Below are 23,638 nucleotides of genomic sequence, written 5' to 3'. Positions count from 1 at the left end.
AATTCATTTGGTGCAGTAAAAGGCCTAGAATCTCAACCAAAATCCTACTATTGGACAAAGAGGAATGGGGAGTCTGTCTCCCTAACTTTCACAAACTTCAAACGGCATTCTTACTTAAACAAGCAATACATTGGATTCACCCGAATTCTTTGCTGCTGCCCCTGCCGATCTGGGCAAACATCGAGATAGGTCTCTTCTCCCCGTTCACCCCTCTAGCTGCTATCACAATGAAGCACTTCAAGCCCCTAGACTCGTTAAATATAATCAGACACTATAGTGGCAGTAAAAAACCTGGACAGGAAATGTGCTGTCAAACTTACACACGCTTCCTACGCCTCGCTACTGCACAACCCACTAATAGAAATTGTATGTAAAACCCTCCATTGGCAAAACTGGACATCACATAACATTTTATACATTAAAGAAGTGATCTATAAAGCTAACCCGATTCCCTGCTCTCTCCTACACACATTCTTCAGCATCCCCAACATGGAATTTTATAACATCCTCAAACTAAGTGTCAATATTAACCATAGCCAATCCTTCTTTAACCCACAAAATCCTAGCATCCCAAAGAAACTAGTTGGATCGCATCTCAAGACCACCAAGCTTCTAAGCTCTATAAAATCCTTCACAAACACTCCCAATTACGTACAAAAATCTAAGTACAAGTGGTCCACCTCCTGCCTTAAAGAAGGCTACACTCATCTTGCAGACAAAAACTGGTTCCAAATATGTAAACATGTTACTAAATTCAAAATCTTCCCCATCATCTCACATTATAAATACTGGCTGCTACATAGATCCTTCTGGACCCCAGACAAGCTCTTTAAACTGGGCCTATCAAACTCTGACAAATGCTGGAATTGCTCAACTAAGGTTGGCGACCTCGAACATATGTTATTTTCTTGCCCCTTGCTCCATTCATACTGGGAAGAAATCAACAAAACTAGTAACATCTTCCACTGTAAAGTAACTCTTGACTCAATCTTCACATGCTTAGGCCACCAGACTCTTCCCAATCCTGCCACCGACTTAACAAGGCAGAACTCCTACTGCATGACTTACTATTCAAATTAGGAGTCAAAATGATCTTTTGCGATTGGAAAGATTTCAACTCTATTTCATACCCAACATGGTCCACCTGGTTATGCTTCCTCAGAGTCTCGGCCAACATCATTCTCAACCAAAATTTCAACCACAATAAATCTAGACTGCTTTGGTTACTCTTAGACGCTTACATACCACACCTTCAGATAAGGGTCCTAAGAAGAAATCTGCCCAACAACACTCCTCCCACAATTAGGATATAGGGCTATCCCCCCCTTAATCACCCTATCATCCACTCCACTTTTTTACTATTTCCCAGTCATTTTTCACATATATTACCTGTGTAGGGTGGCAGCGAGACTGCTGTGAGGAGTGGCCTTTTCCAAGGGCAATCTAGAAGTGCTTACGATTGACTGTGCTTGCATCAAACCTTTAACCATGCCATGGTTAGATTACCCATGCCTTGGGACACATTTACAACCTGTGATCCCAATAGATAACTGACCTAGCCCCTTAAAATGATGGGTACTAAGAGTCAGTATTGAGACTCCTCAAGACCTCCCAGGAACTCTTGCAAGAATATATTTCATACTGTGTAACACATTATTTGAAGATAGAGAACCAATTTGAGGTTGGCTGTACATTTTGATTATCCCTAAATAATTACTTGTAAAACCTAGAACAGGTCTAAGAGACTGCAACTCTGTAAATCATATTTTATGGTTAGAAATTCACTCTTTCACAAAGAAGCAACATTTGAAAACCACAACTTCAGTGAAAATGCAAAAGTTGAATCATTGCAGTCTGGGGTAGGATCACTAAGGTAGTCATAAAAAGATCCAGTGAATTAATCATGGCTGAAATGCAACACAGAAAGTAGAGGATCTCCCTGGATGGAGAGTCTGCAGAAAGCCAATACAAGTGCAGTGCAGATCTCCACCGAGAGCTGTCTCCTAGATGTGCTGCACACTTCGAAGTCAGTTACAATCAGCATAGTTGGGGGCCCATGGGAGAGAAGGATGTGATATACAGAAAATAGTTCACGCCAAGGAAAAAATATAGGACCAATCATTCTGAGAAAAAAAAGTGGAACACTTGCCTCTGATGAGGGAAATGATTTTCAGAGACATCTCTTAAGTACAAGGCCAAAAAATATAATTTAAGTTGGTGATTTAAAAATGTCTGTTCTAACGGGCTGGAGGGCAGAGTTAGAGCTTAAGGTGAATAGGGATGCACAGGGTTAGCGGAATGCCAAAAGATCTTAAATGATACAGCATCCTTTCAAAGCACTTTCCAGGTTTTCGCACAGTGGGGTACCAAACCAGATTGGGAATCAGGTGCAGAGAGGATTAAAGAGAAAATAAAGTATGGAGTGGGGAAAAAGAAGCCAAGTGAAGGACTACCAATACTATACAAAGACATCACATAGATGGGAGTGAAGGAGGATGCTGGTAGAGCTTATTATTTGTGTAGTGTTTTTTAAAACCCAACAAATGTTTTGCAAATACATTTGACAGAAGCCACAGACAATCCCTGAACCTAGAAGAGGAGGAACTCAACGTATTAGCACCAGGACACAATTGACCTGTTTTTTAGCCTGAGATTACTTGAATTGCTCAGGATCAGCATTTCCAAAGAAACACACCTAATTTATGTAACAAGATGTAAAGTGCAAATCTTTAATCCGCAATACAAAAATTGAAACCCAAACATTTAACATTATTAGCAACACTATATATCCACATAAAAAGAACAAAGTTGCTGCACAGAGAATACGATAGCAACACAGGATACTCTTGTTTGGTTGTTCTCTCAGATTATCAAGATCTGATCAATGTGAGGACATTTAACATCTAGCAATCATAAATAGGTGTTAGGTACAAAATGTGCACAGCACATATGTACTAACAATCTAGCCTTTTGTATGAATTACATCGATCCATTTATTATACAACGTACATGATGCTGCAGAAGGTTTTAGCAATAAAACAATGGCACACACTGGAAAAACTGTTCTTCTATATTTTGCTTTAAGAAATTGTGGCCAGTTCCATTTTAGCCTGCACATTATATATACACTATATATATATATATATACACACACACACACACACACACGCACACACACCACAGAAACGTGCCCATTCCGGAACACACGGCCCGTAGGAAGGTGGTACTCTGTGCTGGCGGAGCAAGGCAGTCAGTAATTCTTATTTCACTGCACGTTGACTAGCTGAGTGTGCGCTCCCTATTTGGACACTTTTTGATGATGATCTATATATATATATTATATAAATCAATTAATATCAATAGGGACCATTATACAATTTACTGTATAGTGCATCTCACACAGCTTTTTAATCTAATAATATTTACAGTAAAGGTTCACCATGATACGGACTGAATCGACTATCAGGAACAATAGTGTAAAGAACATTCTAGTTATCCACAAAGCACAAAGAAAATATTTCCTTGGGCTCATGATACCATTATGATTTTATCATGTAGTACAAACCACTTCTGCTTTGCATAAGGGGATCAATTACATATAACAGTCTGAGCTAAGTCAAGTACACTGCACTGCATGCAAAATTCATGAATCAGTTTATCTGAAGAGAACTACAGCCTGCAAGTTAAGAAAATGTTTTACTTGCCGATGATACCTTCCTCAAACAGATAAAATGTTCATCAGTTAAACACAGGGTATTCCGGTACCTTGCAAGTGAGAAAATCTCATGAGATTAGAAAAACAGCTATGGGTCTAATGTGTTCATTTGGGTTGTCCTTTTATATGGAAAACACTCTCCCAAAAATTAAACTGCAACTGCTGTGTACAAGTCAATGTTCTTGGCTTTAGTGTCTTAGCTGAGTGAAGATTAAGATGAGAAAAATGTTTCACATCCTTACAAATTCTGAAGCATCATATGAAAAGATTTGTGCTTGTTCGATTCAGTAATGCTGAGTCAACAGCTACATTCTATATCAGTTCTTAAACAGGGTTATAAAAGATTTAGTCCAGTACCATGGCAGACAGTGCATTGAGGTCCCTCATGTATGGATGTGCAGTCAATATTTCATCAATTTTATGTCTTTGCTGGTTCTCAGGAAAAATATTAAGCAATTCAATTTTTAAATGCATAGTTTCTGCACTATTTCTCTGTGTAGGTTTGGTTTGACAAGACTGCACTTTCTGGATCTGTGGAGTACAGCCAAGCTGAGGACCTCTGTGTACTTGAAGCTCGGGTTGGATGTCCACACTAGCAGCAGAGGAGGCTGGTGGAATAAGGGATGATTGAGAAACATTCAAGCCTTCAGTGTTCGTGGGAAGGCATAGTGCAGGAACATTGCTGAAAAAAAAGAGCAGAACAGCAAATTATGTTTTACAGCCACATTTGTAAGTAATGAGCACAGTGTAAAGGTAATCTCTCTGCCTTGAGTTAGACTCTCCAGTTTAGATTGCACGCTAAATGCACTAGTTAGAGTACCATGCCATTAAGAGCTTTACTCAATGAATAAGATTGTTTATTTCCCAGCTACCGTCCTCGGGCACTGCCTGAACTCAGTTGACTGGACCGCCACACAAGAGGTTTGCCAGGAAAAATATCCATTATGCAAAAAAACATTCCTAGAGAAGGTCAGGAGACTGCCTAGTCATGCTTTACTCCTGTCCCCTACAAACTGTAAGAGGAAACGCATATGGGCTGCAGGTGTCAACAAATGGCACTGCAGACATGGACCAGTAGAATGGTGATCCTTGGCACCCAAGATGAATAGCATTTAAAATAATGCTCTCAACAACTTACTCTTAACTACCTACACTCTCTTTACTTTGTTCTACCATATTAGACATAAGAGACATCATCAATACAAACAACTCAATACTTAGGGCTTGATAAGAGTTTGGCTGGCAGAGTACACTCTGTCATGGTGGTGATTATCTCTGCCACCCTGATAGACTTGCGCCTGCCAAACTTAAAGATAAGAGTTGGCCCAGCGGTAACTGTAGGAAACAGCTGTCAAAGTGGTTCCTTACAATGTACTAAAGGTTCAGAGGACAGCTGTCATCAGTTTAATGACCTGACCTCAGGACACCCCCCACGCCGCACGGCTCGCCAGCGGTGCCCCCTCGCTGCTGCTCGCAGTCCCTGCTCCGTTTAGCCCGTTTCCTGCTCACTGCTTCTTTTCTGTACTGCCCCCTTGTAGCCCGATTCTCAGTGCCCACTGTATCTTTGCCCTGTACCTGGGTATTTTTCCTGCATTGCATTGATTTGTGCATTTGTTTGGTTTAGCGTGCCTTGCTAATCCCTCTGGTGACCCCACCCGCTCCCCGCCGCTGCTCCATCGCGGCCCCGCCCCCTTTTTTTCCCCTTCTGTACCCGATTGGCCGCCCCGCTCCCGCCTCCCAGCTGCTCCGCCCTCCCACTTGGCCTCATATGGAGCCCGCGCGGCGCAGGTGAGCGTGACCTGATCTCAGGACACCCCCCACGCCTCGCCACAGTGCCCCCTCGCTGCTGCTCGCAGTCCCTGCTCCGTTTAGCCCGTTTCGTGCTCACTGCTTCTTTTCTGTACTGCCCCCTTGTAGCCCGATTCTCAGTGCCCACTGTATCTTTGTCCTGTACCTGTGTATTTTTCCTGCATTGTATTGATTTGTGCATTTGTTTGGTTTAGCGTGCCTCGCTAATCCCTCTGGTGACCCCACCCGCTCCCCGATTCCCGCCGCTGCTCCATCGCGGCCCCACCCCCTTTTTTCCCTTCTGTACCCGATTGGCCGCCCCGCTCCCGCCTCCCAGCTGCTCCGCCCTCCCACTTCGCCTCATATGGAGCCCGCGCGTACACACAGCGGGCGCGCCAAAGGCAAGCCCGTCTACGCCCGCGCCCAGTGCCAGGACCCTTGGCCCCCGTGGATGCCAGCCCACACGACAGACGTACGACACCGCCACCCTCATCTCACTCAACGCCGGACGGGATCCCGCCTGCTACCGAGCCACCCCGAAACGCACCCACGGACCCTTCACCTGCCAAACCTGCAAGTTCTCCTGCCTCCGGACGTGCACTGCACCCGCCAAGCCGTCCTCCAGCAACAACCACCTCAAGTGCATCCTGCTCAACACCCGCTCCGTCCACAGACACACCGTCGAACTCTGGAACCTCCGACACAACATCGCCAGACGTCGCCTTCCTCACAGAAACCTGGATGAACGCCTCCTCAGCGCCCGACATCGCCACAGCCATCCCGGACGGATACAAGATCACCTGGAGGGACCGCGTCAACCAGACCGGAGGAGGCATCGCCATCATACACAAGAACACCATCCACATCACGACCAACTCTGCCGACACCTTCACTGCCGCCGAGCACCTCCACTTCCAGATACACACCGACCCAAAGACCACCCTCAGAGGCACCCTCATCTACAGACCCCTGGGACCACGCACACAATTCAGCGAAGACATCGCAGACTTCATCAGCCCGCACGCCCTCCCCTCCGCTGACTACATCCTCCTAGGGGACCTCAACTTCCACCTGGAGAACAAAAAGGACTGCAACACCACCACCCTGCTGGACAACCTCGCCAACCTCGGACTCAAGCAACTGGTCAACACCCCCACCCACTACGCCGGCCACACGCTTGACCCAGTCTTCTCTTCCAGCAAGCACGTCTCCTTCAGCCACTCCACCGAACTCCACTGGACGGACCACAGCTGCGTCCACTTCAGCTTCAGAAGAACCACGACCCACCACCACCCGCAACAGGTTCCTCGCTGGAGCAAGATCACCACCGAGCAGCTCATCACCTCCCTCAGCCAGAACCCACCCGCGAGCAAAACGGACCCCAACGAAGCAGCCAGCAACCTCACACAGTGGCTGACCGCCTGCGCCGACGACCTCGCACCACTGAAGAACCCTCCCAGCAGACCCGGCAACAAGAAAGCCCCCTGGTTCACCGACGAACTCAAGGACTCCAAGAAGAACTGCCGCACCCTCGAGAAAGCCTGGCGCCACGACCAGACCACAGACAACATGACCGCCCTCAAACACGCCACCCGCAAGCACCACCAGCTGATCCGCACCACCAAGAAGACAGCATTCAAAGAAAGACTGGATAACAACGCCAACAACAGCAAGGAACTCTTCAGCATCGTCAAAGAGCTCTCCAACCCCAGCGCCGGAAACGACATCACTCCTTCACAAGACCTCTGCGACTCACTCACCTCGTTCTTCCACCGCAAGACCGCCGACATACACAACAGCTTCGGCGCACCAACCACGCACCCCACCGCCGAACCAACGCCCCCCACCACCACCCTCTGCGCCTGGACACCACCTGCACGATGAACACCATTCACTCCGGATCTCCAACCGACCCCTGCCCCCACCACGTCTTCAACAAGGCCGACTCCATCATCGCACCCCAACTCCGGGACATCAACACCTCCTTCCACACCGCCACCTTCCCGGAGAGCTGGAAGGACGCCGAGCTCAGCGCCCTCCTGAAGAAACCAACGGCGGACCCCACCGACCTCAAGAACTTCCGCCCCATCTCGCTCCTCCCTTTTCCTGCCAAAGAGAAGGCACCGAAGTGGATCATCTCGTTCCTCGCCGGAAGAACTGAGAGTCCGCCTCCACCCGTTCAGATCCGACTCCACCGAAGTCATCTGCGGTGTACCACAAGGATCATCACTCAGCCCGACCCTCTTCAACATCTACATGAGCCAGTCTCGCAGCCATCGCACGCCAACACAACCTCAACATCATCTCCTACGCTGACACTCAGCTGATCCTCTCCCCCACCAACGACCCCGCCACCGCCAGAACCAGCCTCCAGGAAGGGATGAAAGACGTCGCCGAATGGATGAAGAACAGCCGCCTGAAACTGAACTCCGGCAAGACGGAAGTCCTCATCCTGGGATCATCGCCCTCCGCCTGGGACGACTCCTGGTGGCCCCCTGCCCTGGGCACCACTCCCGAGCTAACGGACCACGCACGCAACCTGGGCTTCATTCCGGACTCCTCCCTCTCGATGACCAGACAAGTCAACGCAGTTTCATCATTATGCTTCAACACCCTGCGCATGCTCCGTAAGATATTCCGATGGATCCCCACCGAAACCAGGAGGACGGTCACCCAGGCACTCGTCACCAGCCGACTGCACTACGGGAACACCCTCTACGCCGGAACAACAGCCAAACTTCAGAAAAGACTACAACGCATCCAGAACGCCTCCTCACGTCTCGTCCTGGACATCCCCCGACACAGCCACATCTCCGGCCACCTGAGACCTGCACTGGCTCCCTGTCAGCAAGAGGATCACGTTCAGGCTCCTCACCCACGCACACAAAGCTCTCCACGACATGGGCCCCATGTACCTCAACAACCGCCTGACCTTCTACACGCCCACCCGCCAGCTACGATCGACCAGCCTTGCCCTCGCCGCTGTACCACGCATCCGCAGAGCCACCGCCGGAGGAAGATCCTTCTCCTACCTGGCAGCCAAGACGTGGAACTCCCTCCCCATCCCCCTTCGGCTGACCCAGAACCATCTCTCCTTCAGGAAGCAACTCCAGACCTGGCTCTTCGAGCAATAGCGGACCCCTCTCCCCCAGCACCTTGAGACCCTCCGGGTGAGTAGCGCGCTTTACAAATGCTATGATTGATTGATTGATGGGTGTTCACAAAACACAACTCCCTACCCCCTCACCCCAAACAAACTCCCAATGTGTGAATTTTGAAAGTACTCCCACACCCAGGGAGCTTTGTCCCAGACTGTGGGAGTCATTGTTTTTTCCCCCTGTACCTTTCTGCCAGGTTTTTTGTGGCAGTGACAGGCAGGAAAAAATTGATATTCCACTGTCCACCCCTAAAGCAGATGGTGTAATAAATATCCTTTGGTCGATAGAGACAATGGTGACTCAGTCGGTGGAATAATTAATGTCTGATTGTCTCCAAGTTAGGTGGACGGACAGTTTGGTGGGCAGGGTACTCATTTACATTTTAAGTCACACTGCATTGCGAGGGACCTAATTCTCTTGTATGAACACTCCACAAGATGCAGGTTTATCCAGTGACCTTCTTAAGTCACATGTGGTTTCTGAAATATACTGTGCCTCTCCTAAATTTTTCAAGGTGATACCAACCTCAAGCCTCATACTCATCCCCCAGGTTCTGTAAAAGGGCCCTGCCTACGACTGCTTGTGCACAAATCAATTCTAGATCCATGATGAAACACACTTGCTCTACCTCATTACAAAATATAATATTGATTTATTATTTGTAACAGAAATATTCGGTTAGTCTCTTCTGGCCATGAAATTCAGACTGACACCACTGTAGGGTAAAGAATAAGCCATGGAACCCACCCTGACTAGTTATGGGTAGGGTAAATATAATCAGTTGCACGCCTAACATTAAAATCTTAGGTACAATCCAATACCTATGGCTTTAACCCATGCACTAAATATTAAGCTAAATGCCACTAAAACCTAAAAATGTAATTTTGAATCATAGACCTACTGAGCCTCTAAAGTTCTTTGTCAACAATCTGGCTGATAGTACCATACTGCTTATGCTCCTCTCCAACAAAATACTTCTTGTAGGAGATGTTAATGTTTGTGTCGATGACCCTCAATGAAAAAAACTCAGAATGTAATAGAATCATATACAGTCATGTAAGTTACATAATCAATGACTTACCGTACACATACAGGAAATCATACACTCTATTTACTTTTTACCAACTCCGATATGAGTAAATTCAGTTACACATAGGACCTTCCATGGAAAGACCACAAACCTGTATTTTTTTTTTGTACTCTAACCATCACACAAGTACGGAAATGTGTTTCAAGTAAATTGGCACCTTTTAATAGACTATGGGCCAAATTGAAGAGGGAACAGATGATTACCTTTCTGGCGGTCTTTTCACCTAGCTTTTCTAATTGTACGGAGGGAAATGCAGAAGCAGTTGACTATCAGATCACCTCTGCATTAGATGCCACCATCCCCTAAAAATTTCCAATACGTAAAGCTATATCAACTAAACCTTAGTACACTTTTGAGGACCAAACAAAACATAAAAAACTGAGGAATCCTTTGAGTTTGCCAAGTCTAATTACAAAGTTAAACTCTTACAAGAACCTTATCCAACTGGCATGGATACACACTATTCCAATAAGATGACTGAACATTTTAACCCCTCGAAATAAGCATTTTCTATAATTAAAAGCGTGTCCATTCCCGAGGTGGCACTTCCATCGAATTCACTCAATCCCTTTGCAATGGTCTTTCTTTTTCCTCAGAGCATTATTTGTAGTTATTTTGGGCTCCTTCAAAAATCAAGACAAGCAAAATATTACCACTTTACACAATAATTCAGAAATTCAAATATTACCTGGTATGCTCCTCCCAGGGAAGATTCTGATACATCTAATCCAAACTTCATCTTTTTTAATCCGTGTCCCACCAAAAGTTTGACTAATCTCTGACGTTATTTTTCCTAAATGGACCATAGTGTGTAAACCTTTGCTTGAATCAAGCCAGTTCCTAGTTCTTGGAAGTGGGAAATAATTACACCTTTGTTAAGAATAGATAAATAAAATTAGCTAATATTATCGTTTCAAACTAAAATTGTTGAAAGCATTGGCCATTCTGAATTTATTAAATCAAATGACATCTTGGACTCATCATTTAGGCTTGTGCGCATGATACAGCACTGAAACAATGCCTGGTGCAGTAGCAAATAACAGCCTCTGGGTCTCAGTATCAAGGACAATGTCCTGAACTGGTTTATTTCTTCTATCAATCTGAGTGCTTTGAAGTACAGTAGCTGGCCCCTTTTGATTTAGAATTTCAAAAAGTATCTTGTACAGTTCCACATGGTTTGGCACCGAGCCCGATCCGGTTTAATATTGATGTGGCAGCAGTAGCTACCTTTTTCTCTTTTGGAGTAAATTATTACACATATGCAGATGGCACTCAAACGTGTGTCTAGATTGTACCAATGATTACACCTGTAAAAGAATTAAAGTTTGTCTTCATAGTGGGATGTCCTGGATAAAAGACAGGCCTCAGTAACATTGCTCTGACCCTTAAAAGGATAGAGGTTATCAGCTCATAAGCTAACTTACTTATATGTCCCTAGTATATGGTACCAGGGGGTACCAAGGGCCTGTATGTTAAGTGTTTCTTGTAGTCTGCAGCACTTATTGTGCCTCCGTAAGTTTGACAAAGCAAAGCATGACTCTCAGCCCGCCACTGCTGGATGGCCAAGCAGTTTCACAACTGTTAAGTCGACTTTGCCATTTAAAATAATGGCAAAGCCCAAAACTTATTTTTTAATATTTCTATGTCATCGCTAAAGGCAGGCCTACTGATCCAAAAAGCAGGGTGCATTATTAAAAAAAAATGGACATGTGTTTTATTAAATTTACATGTACTGGCAGTAAAAACCCTACATTGTTGTTTATACTGTGGAAACGCCTAGTAGCCCCATTGGCAAGTATGGAGCTAGACACCAACAACTCAGCAGTGCTAACTTCTAAATTGGACTACTAAATATGTTACTTAAAGGTATCAAACAAATTGTTACCATAAACTCTACCTGCTGCTAAAGCCGATTTTATTAAAACGTTTTAACAACTTTAGAAAGTTGCCCCTTTGTTGCCCAAGGTTTACAGTAGCCAGTTAAGGTTGCTATCCACTAGACAGCCTTCTGCCTTCCTGAGGAGAGCTGAGAACAACCCTCAGGAAGAGAAACAAAAGACCTGCCGAGAGTAGAGGTGCGACTTCCTCCTGTCAGGATGGCCAGAGTGGGTGAGAGCCCTAGAGGCAGCTTCAAAGGGAATGCCGCCTTTGAAGAGCACATGGTAGTCACACATGAGAAGGATTGCTCTTCTGTTTTGACAGACAGGATGGCATCTTGGGCAGAGAGGGATAAGTTGCGATTAAACAGTTTTTTCCATAGGTTGTGCAGCACCCGGAGAGTCATACTTTGGGTTGCGCTACGGAGCGTCACATGCGAAAAGAAGGGTCTACCATATTGGGAGTGGGCAGCATAAAGCATTCTGGGCTAGCTAGATGCCACACTTCGCAGGAAGTCATCGTCAGTTGGGAGAGGCCCTGGTAGCCAATTCGCAAGACTGCCCAGTTTCCCAAACTCGTAAGGGACATAAAAGTGGCACCCCTGTCACTCAAACCTTAAAACAGCTGCACCAAAGGCCAGGCAGCACTTGCTGCATCTTGGGTTAGCAAGGAAAGGACTGTGCCTATGGTGTTTCACTTGTGGAAAAGTCGTCCATGAACCCCAGACAGATGGGGAATCCAAGAGTCAGTAGGCTGACTCCCAGTTGCAGCAGCAGGGCCATAAAAGCTGAGAAACCTGCTCCTTTGATAGCCCAGAACTAAAACGTCTGATTGCCACTGGAAGCTGAGGTGCAACTTTACAGACAGATACCCGGCCCTCACCAGTTGCACCAGAGTCTGCTTGACCTGGAAGAGTCTTGTGGGGCAGATGGATTAGTGGTGTGCTGGACTTCACCCGGACTTTGTAGGACATCAGCTTTGATGGCTAAAGAGAGCTCCCCCATGTGCTCGTGGACGAACGAGTGGCTACAGGAAGACCACCGACACCGGATTATCATCCATTAGCTCCTTCATCCCCTACATCAGGACCACTCCATTGACTTCTATAGTGGTTTGCTCATAGCAACTGGACTGGAGACTGCTTGGACTACGAGGTAACCGTTCAACTGGACCGGACTAGTCCCTGTGACTGGCTAACTGACCGAGTTAGTCTCCACAAGAGTGCCCATATTGCCATTTTCAAACACTTGTCGTGGCTAACCCTAAAACTCAAGTCACAGTAGATTACAAAGATTTATAGAATGGAGTGAAAATGTTTTGTTCCTCCTTTGAATATGTGTATCTCAGGAACCCTCTGGTGGATTTATGTTGCTGAGGTGACTATTTAAAGAGCAAAACGCAACCTATTGGTATAAATTGGTGGCAGATTTTTACTGTGTTGTATTCCCTTCTTATTCAACTTTTTTGGCACTTTATATTGCTTTACACTTGTTCCTTTGTTGAAGTCGGACTGCTCTGACCCACAGCTACCCTGGACTGAGCCATGGTTTTACGAAACTAACCTGCCTGAACTCAATACATAATTGTACATTTATTGCACTGAGAGATTGACCAATCACCCCATATAATAAATTACTTTCCTCACAAGATGTTTATTTAGGGTGTTCTGGGGACTGCATCCTCTGCTCCATCAACATGCTCTCAAGGACAGAGGGACCACGGCATGCGGGGACTGCACACTGCAGTTTAGCTAGTGGCTTGTTAAAGGGGAACAACAAGCCTCAAGAACCTCTGCTTGAGCCCAGGAGGGCTCCACCAATGCGCACTTAAATGCAGGGAGACCGCAGCGTGTGGGAAATGCGTGGGATGCGCCCAGGCCAGGAGTAGGCCCATCTTCACCAGTCATCGGATGGTCTGGGTCACCTCCCCTAGTGTTTGGATTTTGCTTTTAAAACAGTGAGACACTGCTCATCTAAAGTAGTTGGTGACATAATAGGAACTATAATAACTGCTGAGTGGTTCCGTCTAACTTATCTTGCCAACATAGCTAACATCTTCTTTGGGGTTAAGCTTGGGGAGACATGGGAAAGAGAAAATTGTCTTGGGGTAAGGATAATGATAAAGCTGATCCACTACGCTGGTCTCCTTTTTGGCCCATGCAGTAGGGCTCATCCATAAAGTGATAGACCTCACAGAGAAAAGTTTATCCCTGGATTAAATAGAAGACCCAAGTTGTCCCACTTTGGGCCAGCCAGGATTTCAGCCATGCTCTGAGGTCAGAGACTCTGACCACTGGTAACCCATTACCCAGTGAATCGAAGTCCCAAGCTCACCCGTCAACTATAGGTGACCCCAACAATTTGGTTATATCCCACGTGGGAGTGTGGACCCTCTGCCAAAAAGAAACAACAGCCCAAGCAGGGTGGTAACCACAGGCCCGGAGTACAGAGGTGTCTAGGCAAAAACTCATCTTGCACTGCGCAGCGGTGTCGTCCACCTCAGCCATCTGTAAATTGAGCTCCAAATCCTGACTGGGAACAGGTACTTGTCAAGTTTAAAGATATTACTGTTGCCTGAGTCGCTCCATTGGTAGAAAGAAGGAGAAGCCTTGAAAACGCAGATCTGGACTGGTCTCTGACACATGCCAGGAAAAATGTGTCCTTTTACATTGGGCCAGCCATTTCTATTGCCAGTGTCTCAGTCTTAGACAAGCCTATGCCACAATCATATATGGGATCTGCCAACGCCAATCTTTCCGGGCCACTATATGATGGCACCCCGAATGTAATGAGAGAGGAGAGTGACATACAAGCGGGGGGCTGAGGGGTACAGCAATCCGTCTGATCGGGATACTGAGGTTTCTGCCCAGCCTGATGTGACTGACCTGTCATGCCTCAACCTCATACCAGAAGGCTGTCCATATGCTGCAATGACAACAGATGTACAGTCTCTGCCCCACTCTACAGAAGAATCAACTCATCATGCTTCCACACACTTCACCCGATTCGGAAAATCTTCAGATGGATCCCCACTGAGGCCAGGAAGACGGTCACCCATACACTCGTAATCAGCAGACTAGACTACGGCAACGCACTCTACGCAGGCACTACCCAGAAACTCCTCAGAAAACTTCAGAACGCCACAGCCAGACTGGTCCTCATCTCCGAACACCTACGAGAAGTGCACAGGCTCCCAGTCAACATAAAAAGTCACCTTCAAGCTACTCACACTCCTACAATTCCCTCCATGATGCTGGACCAGCATTCCTTAACCACCCCCTCATTCCACACAACCACCAGACACCTCCGCTCTGCTAACTGGCCCTCGCCACTGTACCCCGGATTCCCAAGATCAGGACAGGAGGAAGATTCTTCTACTTCATAGCCAGATCCTGGAATGCCATGCCTCTTCACCTCAGGCTCTCCCTTTGTCTGACAATTCAGGAAGGATCTCAAGACCTGGTTCTTCGAATGAACCACAGCGCCCAGTTCGGACCTGCAACCTCCCCCCTGCGCCCTGAGACCCTAACGGGTGAGTAGCTGCCCTTAACAAGCACCGATTGATTGAACTCATAAATAAGCCACTGATTGGCTCAAAACTTACATTTCAATATTAGGGAGAATACCAATATATTTGTCAGGAGGGTTGGTCCTACCACTAAGAATTTATTGGGGGGGGGGGGGGGTGAAGGGGGGAATTGTATAGCGATTAATTGCAGGCATCAGAGTTTGGCCCATCGTTTGATATCAAGTAACCGGAGGAAGCATCCTTTGAAAGGCTGCATCAATGTTCTTATGCTAGGATTTTTATAAACACCTGCAACCCAGGGTGCAGCATGGGTTCCAGCTGTTTACACCAATGGTTTATGAGCCTGTTAGAAACTTCAAACAGATTCCTCCCCTTATTGGGTCTAGATTGCATAGATTGACAATCAAAGGATTTAACTGAACCTAAAGATATAGTCAAGGTATCCAATGTCTGCCATGTACCTGCTGGTTCCTCAACTACAGACTTGGCTTCTGAACAGAACTTGCTATAAGGCTTACTTGTTGTAATACTGCTGACATTCGCATTAAACAGCAGAGCCCGGTAGAGAGCGCAAGGCAAAATGGCCACACTTCTGTGAGGCTCTGCCAACCCGAGCCACCATCCGCCAAATATCTGCTGAATGCATTGGCCTGCATGCCTGCCCGAGGACGGAGGGCCTTCACCCTGTTTGCTGCATCTGCCCATGGTGATTGCGGGCCTGATAGCTCTAGATAGCGGGTCGAAAATACACTGAACTCACTCCGCTGTGGTGCTGGAGTAAGCTGGCGGCTGCCGGGTCACGGTAGGCCGCGCTGCCGCTGGAGGTCGGTGAGCGGCGGCTGCTGCACGTCTCCCCCTTGCTCATTGGGGGATTGGTGCCTGGGGCGATTCCTGCTGGTATGCGGCTGCATCGGCAGGGGGTGCGGCTGGATGCTCCCCTGTGTGGCTGCTGTCCAATTGATGCGGAGTGAGGAGCGGCGGCAGCTGGGAAGCGGTTACAGTGGCCCTACTCTGAGGCAGCTGAGCATCGCTGGATGTCCGTGCGCCATTCAGCGCTGGTGGCGGTGAGTGGGTTCGGGGGCTGGCGGAGGTCTGTGCTGCGGATGCGGGATCGTACCTGCAGCCGACACGCCTGCTGGGCCTGAGGGAGACTGAGGCGCGAACCGCTGCTGGGCCTGCTGCGAGGTGGTCGTATGGGGACATTGAAGTGCTGCCGCGGATCACTGGCGGAGCTGCCCGCCCTCCATTGCTATAACGTGGCGGTGAGCCGCTCGCTCCGTACTTTGAAGTGCAGACGCTGGAGGCACCATAGATCCCGACACTTAAAAGGCGCCTCATAACCATTTCTCATTGACTGGGGGCGCGTGGCCTCTCCTCTGCTCATTCTGCTGTGTTTCTGGGCTGCCTGGCCGCAACTTTGGTGAGCCTCTGCTGGGGCAGTGAGGGCTCCGGTGGTCTCCATCTTGAACTCCAGTAAGGGCCTGCTGCGATGTCTGGAGCCCATTGAGTGGTACATTTGAGGCCTGGGGCGCGCTGCCTTCCCTCCTACTTGCTGCCTCCCGCGCTTGACTCTCCTGGTGCCATAACCCCGGTGGTCTATTGCTGGTGAGGCAGGGGAGTCACTGGCCTCTAGGATTCCTCATAGTGGAGGCTAGTTGAGGAGACCAGCGCCAGAATTCTGCCTTGTGAATAGTCTCGTTCGTCTCTCTCAAATTTGTCTTGTTTTCTTTGCCGTATTTTAAGTTTGTATTTCTGTAACCGTTTTTTCATTTGCTCTCTTAATTCGGTTTGTTGATCTTTATCAGTCTCCTTTCCAATCTCTTCTTCCAAAGTCGCAATCTCTTCTAGGGCTGTCTATCTTACCCTCTGTGAGAAAGCCCTCACGAAAACGTTAACCCTTACAGTGAGGTCAGCAGCTGGCACTTTTCTCCATAAAAACAATGTAAGAGTTTCATAGGCTCTACGCGTTTCGGAGATTAATCCTTCTGCCAGAGCCGTTAACAAGTAGGACAACGCCAAATGTGGTTCAGAACACCTGCTCTTTATTTAAACAGAGTCCCGCCCTTCACAGCAGGTTCTCCCGCCTACATAGGCGTGTGCCGCAAAGCAATGTGGTATTTGCAGTCCGAACCATTATCAAACCCAAGTGGGTGCTGCTGTTGTAAAACTGTACAAATAAATAACATCAAGTGTTATTTATGAACTGGATTTCATTAGGAGTAATCATGTATTGCCATGTTTTTTTATGATTATTTTTTGATATTCGAATAAAGATTTAAATGAGTGAGCATGGCCTGCCCTTGTCACAAAGGCATCTGTTGCCCCTTCATCACTTTCATTAAATGCTAAATATTTTTTAAAAATACACCCCTGTAAGATCTTTTAGATAACAACAAGCTAATTTACTGGCGATTTGGGGTTTTGCCAGAGTTTGCTGAAGCGGCTGGACCTTTTCTATACTGAATGCCAAGGCATGGAATTGCCTACCACTGATTTCCTCACAATGTATCAATTTCAATCATCTGTACACTGAGCTTCCAGTAAAAGGTAACTCAAAATACTGACTACTCTGCACCTTGAGATGTGCATCAGTGGAAGAAGTAAAGGTCGACAGTGCAAGAGGTAAAGGTCGAGAAGTGGCCTAATGGGACAGTTTTCTAACAAAGGAGCTTGAATAAATGCTCTTATTTACTTTGAGCACTGGCTCTACCTTGATTTCCGTTTCACCATCATCTCAACACGAGTAAAGAAAATATTCAACATACTGGCTACTTTAGGAAACAGTACTTTATGGTCAAACGGACAGAAAACAGGAGTTAAGAGCATGGGAATATGGGTGTTCGGGATCCAAACACTGGAGGAGACCTAAAAAACTAACATCTTGATTCATTGAAGACCCTGTATTTAGGTATAAATCTGGTCCCAGGGAAGAGAAAGACAGTGGAAGAATGGCAAAGGGAAATACATGTTCTGCTGTTGCAACACTATACCAAAATGTCAGTCTCCAATGGCGTGTGGAAGAGAACTGAGACTCTGGAAACCAGAGGCACTTGTGAGACATTGTAGGAAGCTGGCTCTTTATGTGATTTGTCAATAGGTTGATAAACTGTGTAAAGAGTCCAGGGGTTCCCTTTTGAGTAAAAATACGAAGTATCTTTATATATGTTCATGCATCAGAGAAAAAGCGTTCAGGTAAGAACGTTTTTAAATATAAATTATTTTTAGTTCAAAAAGTGGATTTCTGAGCTCTGCAATGTTATCCTATAGAAGGAAGAACAAGTTCTGCAAACAGGTATAGTCCAGCGACTTTCAAGACCTACCTCCAGGAGATAAGATGAGTGGTGGGCAAAGTCTAACGCAGCACCAGCAGTACACCACCAGAAGCAAGAGGGTGGCCTGGTGCAGAGAGCAAATCAGCGTCGGGAGCCCAATAGCTTTCAATGGGGATCAGTCTCTGTACAAAGAGGTTGCAGGTTCTAGCTAGGAAGTCAGTAGGTGTGAACCAACAGTGGGTTTCAAGGCTTGCGATTCTTTGGGACATAGGGACACCTGGGATTCTCTTCTCAATGGCCCGGGGGTGACGGATGAAGAGGTGTCTTTAGGCACCGCGTTTCTCTTAGCAGTAGTAGTTGAGAGGGGCCTGCGGGCAGAGACTGTAGGCGACGTCAGGGAATCCACAAAGGGTGAGACCATGATCGACTCGAGCTCCTGAGGGCTGGGGAACCTTGTTGGCACAGTTTGTCCACTCCAACTCAGGCCGGAGGCGACGGGTGCAGTGGTTTCTTCAGGTGTCGGGTTTTGGCAGTTCCAGGGACCTCAGTCTTCTCCTTTGGAGTTCTTTGGAAAAGGTCCACTCTTCACAGAAGGTCTTGGTCTTAATTGAAGGCAGACAGTACTCCCAGATTTGGGAGGCACTCAGTTGCAGGATGAGTCATCATTGGCACAGGGTTGACAGAGAACAGCAGACACTACAGAAGTGTTAAGGTCAAGTCAGGTGCTTTTTTCAGTCTTCTGCTTTTGCGGCTCTTCATTTCATTCGTAGGTCACCAGAATCTGGTTACAGGGACTCCCCTAAATACTGAATTTAGGAGTCTTAGGGGAGTGTAAGGTAGCAGTACCCTTAGGTCACTAAGCCTCCTGTATTACCACCTCCTGTGGAAAGTGGGCATAACCCTGTCCCAGAACTCCTTAGTATGCCATCACAAAGATAGCAACTTCTGAAAATTTGTGTCCACCTCACAGTAGCCCATCTTAGGGGTGGTACTAGCATGGAGGTGGCAGGCTTACTTAACTAGCTAATTTTCCCAACTGCCCAGTTGCCAAGCGGGTTCTGGACGGGGAGGCCAATAAGCAGGTCATCCTATGGGAGGGGGGTGTTGCTACCCCTTCCTGGACAGGCTTTTGTTGTGGGTCTCTGAAGAGCAAAAGGCTCTAACCCCAGGAGATCAGAACAGTGTCTCGGGTGGCAGGCTGGCAGAAACTAGTCATCAAGGACACCAAAGGCTGGTAGGTTTTCAGGGGGCACCTCTAAGGTGCCCTCTGGGTGCATGAATTGGTAAATCAAATACTGGCACAAGTGTAGGTTTACCAATACGAGATGTTTGATACCAAACATCCCTATCTTTGGTGAAGCCATTATGTAGCTGGGGAACTAGTTTTCCCCAGTGCCCTCCACATGTTTTTAAATAGCTTCCCTGGTCACTTGTACTGGCAGTAATAGGACTGACCAGCACAGGGGAATATCTGTTGATGCAGGTATGCCCACACATGTAATATTCAGCACACTGCCTTAGGGCTGTCAGGCCTGCTGTGAGGGTGAATTACAAATATTACATGCAGTGTTAGGGGACATGACACAAAGGGATGTGTGACATGTCGTGTTTTCACTTTTGACAGCTCAAAGACAGGCAGCCTGCGATAGTAGCCCTGCCAGTGCTTGGTGAGAGGTCCCTTAGGGTGGCACAATTTGTGGGCTTAGGGACCTTTTTATTACCTCAGGCACTAGCCATCAGTTATGCCATCGACTAGGGACTTACAGAGGGTGCGAAAGGTTTGGCCAATTGGAGGAAACAATTGTACAGCTTTGAGCAAAAGAACACTTGTAGTGGGGACCTGGCTAGCAGGGACCCCAGTACACTCCAGTCAAAGTTGCATATGAGAGAGAGCGAGAACACCATTCTGGTCACAGGCGGACGTCCCTGTGCCTGTAGATGCATCTTCAAAGAATAAGGAGGGAGGGGAAGCAGCATATCAGAACTTGTACATCCTGCTAGGTCCAATCTACGTTTTTCAGATTTATGGGAGATCTAAATGATCTTGCAGCATTTTAACTAAAGGCAGTGGAAGTCAGATGACATTCGGTTTCCTGAAAGATGTTCCACTATGGAGAGTGGCAATATGGCTCTCACTGAATGGGCACAGATGTGGAAAGGAAGAGTTTTATATTTGTGCAACATTGTAACACATAAGAAATTAGCCAGTGAGTAATGAAAACCATTAGACCTTTGCTTCACTGGTGAAGATCCACCTAGAACATGCCTATATCTCGACTCATGCATGTCTCAGCATGGTAGGAATCTAAGTCTGGCACACATCCAAATGAGAAATTATTTTGATCGGATAAATAAAGCCAGGTAGTAGTTACATTTGTGCAGGCTGTACAAAGGAAACCAATTATATGAACCATTAGAATTGTTTAGTCTGTTTGCTGTATCTCACAACTACTGGGTCTAACAAAATATTTTCACAAGGTACACCTATTGATATGTGCAGTCAGAATAACCTACCAATCAAAGTCACTTTACTACACCCCACTCTCTACTTTTCACTTGAAGGAATTTCAGTGGCAGCCCACTGAAGGCAGAGATGCAAATTACTCTGCATGTTCCATAAAAACTTCTCGAAGTCTACAATGTATTACATACAAAGTAGACCTTAAAGCACTATATCCCTCTGAGAGCAATACAATCTCTGGCAGAAACAATCCCTCAGGAGTTCTATATAAGGTGTTTGATCTTTCAGCCACTTAGAGGTGTGTCTGTGGAATGACTGACCAGCAAAGCTCTGGAGCTTAAATAACCTACGCATGTTCAATTTAGACCAATGGACCAGTATTCAGTTCAAATTAAATCCTGCAACATAGCCGAAAGAATGGCTCTCTTTAGAAGCCCTTGGTTCACACTAACTACCACAACGCCAGCCCTATGAGGTTTAGTCCAGTAGCCTCCACCCTAGGTAATGTGGACTCCGCAAACACCCATATGGTGGATCATCTCTGATCAACAGACCAGATATTTCATCTATTTGGGCCACTTAACTATTATCTGTGAACAATGTAGTTGTGCCTGTGTCCCCTTGCAGGAAGGATGAGATTATCTGTCTGAAAAGACATTTGCTCTCAACAGGTTCGGATAACAGTTTGTCATGAATCTTGTCTGGGTTACGATATAAATTTCCTGACCCAGAGTGAGCTCACTCCATTGAGCATTATTACTTTCGAATGTTCCAGGAACCTTGGGCAATGGAGCCTGTGCATAGACAGGGCTATAACATATTGCACTGAAGCCATTCTACAAAAGCAGGCAGAGCTTCTGGTGGATTGACAATCTGGGTCAAAATCTCCACCTGAACATCCACACAACAGGTGGCTTCTCTATGAACTTATACAATAACTATAATTATCTGCCCAAGAACAAACAGCCACAAGCTCTATTTATCCTGAAACAACACCTAACAAGCCTTGAAGATAGTCATCCACTCATGCATATTGAAAGGTAATGTTAATGTTGCATACAAACCTCAAAACTGCATGCAATCCATCATAGAGCCAGAGGACAAAATCCAGTGCATCTCTGGCTCCAAATAAATCCTGGCTGGCAGTAGCCCTCCAAGTTGCTTCATTGACCCTCTCCTATGGCCTACACACTGGTAATGGACACTTTATTTCTGACAAAGATAGGTTTCATACGTCCGTAAGAGAAACAATTATAGAAAATAAATCAATGATGATATTTTAGATGTCTCCGTCTGGGACAACGGCAAGTTTTTAGAGAACTGCAAAGAATGACTAGTGATCATAATGAATAGTGATCATAATGCACATCTTACAGCTAGCAGGGAGAAATTACAAGATTCTCTACCTTGGTTAGATCATCTAAATTAAAATCTATTATCAGGAACAAATGAAAATCAATAAAATGGCCCGACATTATAGCAAATCCTAATACTGTTACAAAAATGCATGGCCTCTTTAATACAAATTCAGCTTCTTATATCAAATGCCCTCTAGTTGTGGCATTCCAATTTTAGAAATTCATTGCTAGCTTTGAGTACCTAAAGGTACTTTTCCTAGAGGCCCGATGGCCTTGCCACCTAAAACAAAAAGGCTCTCAAAATGGTACACAAGTGAATGTCATAAGGTATAATCACAGCTGATGATTGCAATCAAATCACATAAGCCTGCAGTTATTCCCACTGCAGGAACTCATTGCAAACAGACCTTCGACACCAGGAATAAATAAATTGGGGTGATGCAAATTAACCAGATCTATTAGAAGCATCCAATCAAAGGGACAATATCTCATTTTGGAGCGTTATTTCTCACCGCAGCCGAAGCTGGCACTTCAACCTACCCCTATATACAACCACATGTGTGGGTGGCAACACTTCAAAAATCAAGTGTTCTAAAGACATTCTGGTACCACCTAAGCGCTAAAGACCTTTAGATAATACCACACATTTTTTTTTTTTTTTATTTATTTGATTTTTTAATTACATACCTCCCGTGGTGGTGGGAGAGGAATTGACAATAAAGCATAATCATACAAGCTAGAAATCAATAGAAAATTATACAGCAGGAAGACATTGTAGACAAAAAAACTAAAGGCAGACTCCTATTATCATATAATCATAGGAAAAAACCAGTACATATGCTGAGATGCTCTATTAATTTTGTAACCATTCTTGAAAAGGAGCCCAATTCTTAGAAGCAATTAGGTGTCGTCTTTTCCCTTTGAACTTTTGTACAGCAGTTTCTAGTTTAAACCATGCCAGCATCCTGGCCTGCCAATGGAAAAAAGTAGGAGATTCAGGATTTATCCAAAGGGAGGTAATACAAAGTCTAACCATTGCAATTGCAATAAACAAAAATGAATGCATATATCTTGATCTCTGAGAAGTCATAGAAAACTGATACCCAGTGATTACCATTTCTGCAGTAATTTTAATTGAAGACTGAGTGATCTGTGTGAGAAAAGTTTCAATTTGATTGATAAAAAGAGACAGTTCGGGGCAATCGAAGAACATATGGAGGGAATCAGCAGATGAAAGTTTACATCTTGCACAGAATGAGCTTTTACCCCCGTTAGTGGTCCCCCATCTAACCAATTTTGCCGGAGTGTAGTACAAATTAAACATAGCCATATAACTGAGTACGGAGAGTGCCAGAGACCAAAACGGTCCTGGCTAGCATCAATGGAAGTT

General features: G+C 46.0%; 1 protein-coding gene across 1 annotated transcript in view; it reads right to left on the bottom strand.

Annotated features, from left to right (window-relative positions):
- Positions 1 to 2,715: 2,715 nt before the first annotated feature.
- Positions 2,716 to 23,638, bottom strand: part of N4BP1 (NEDD4 binding protein 1) — a 241,775-nt gene continuing 220,852 nt past the window's right edge. Inside the window, exon 7 of the mRNA XM_085639351.1 lies at positions 2,716 to 4,397. Within this exon, the coding sequence (XP_085495477.1) occupies positions 4,061 to 4,397 (337 nt within the window). The 3' untranslated portion in view covers positions 2,716 to 4,060. The remainder of the gene's footprint in view (positions 4,398 to 23,638) is intronic.

Source organism: Triturus cristatus, chromosome 12 (genome assembly GCF_964204655.1).
Source record: "Triturus cristatus chromosome 12, aTriCri1.1, whole genome shotgun sequence".
NCBI lineage: Eukaryota > Metazoa > Chordata > Amphibia > Caudata > Salamandridae > Triturus > Triturus cristatus.
Note: the sequence above shows the minus strand (reverse complement) of the source record. Positions and strands in the feature narration are given on the sequence as shown.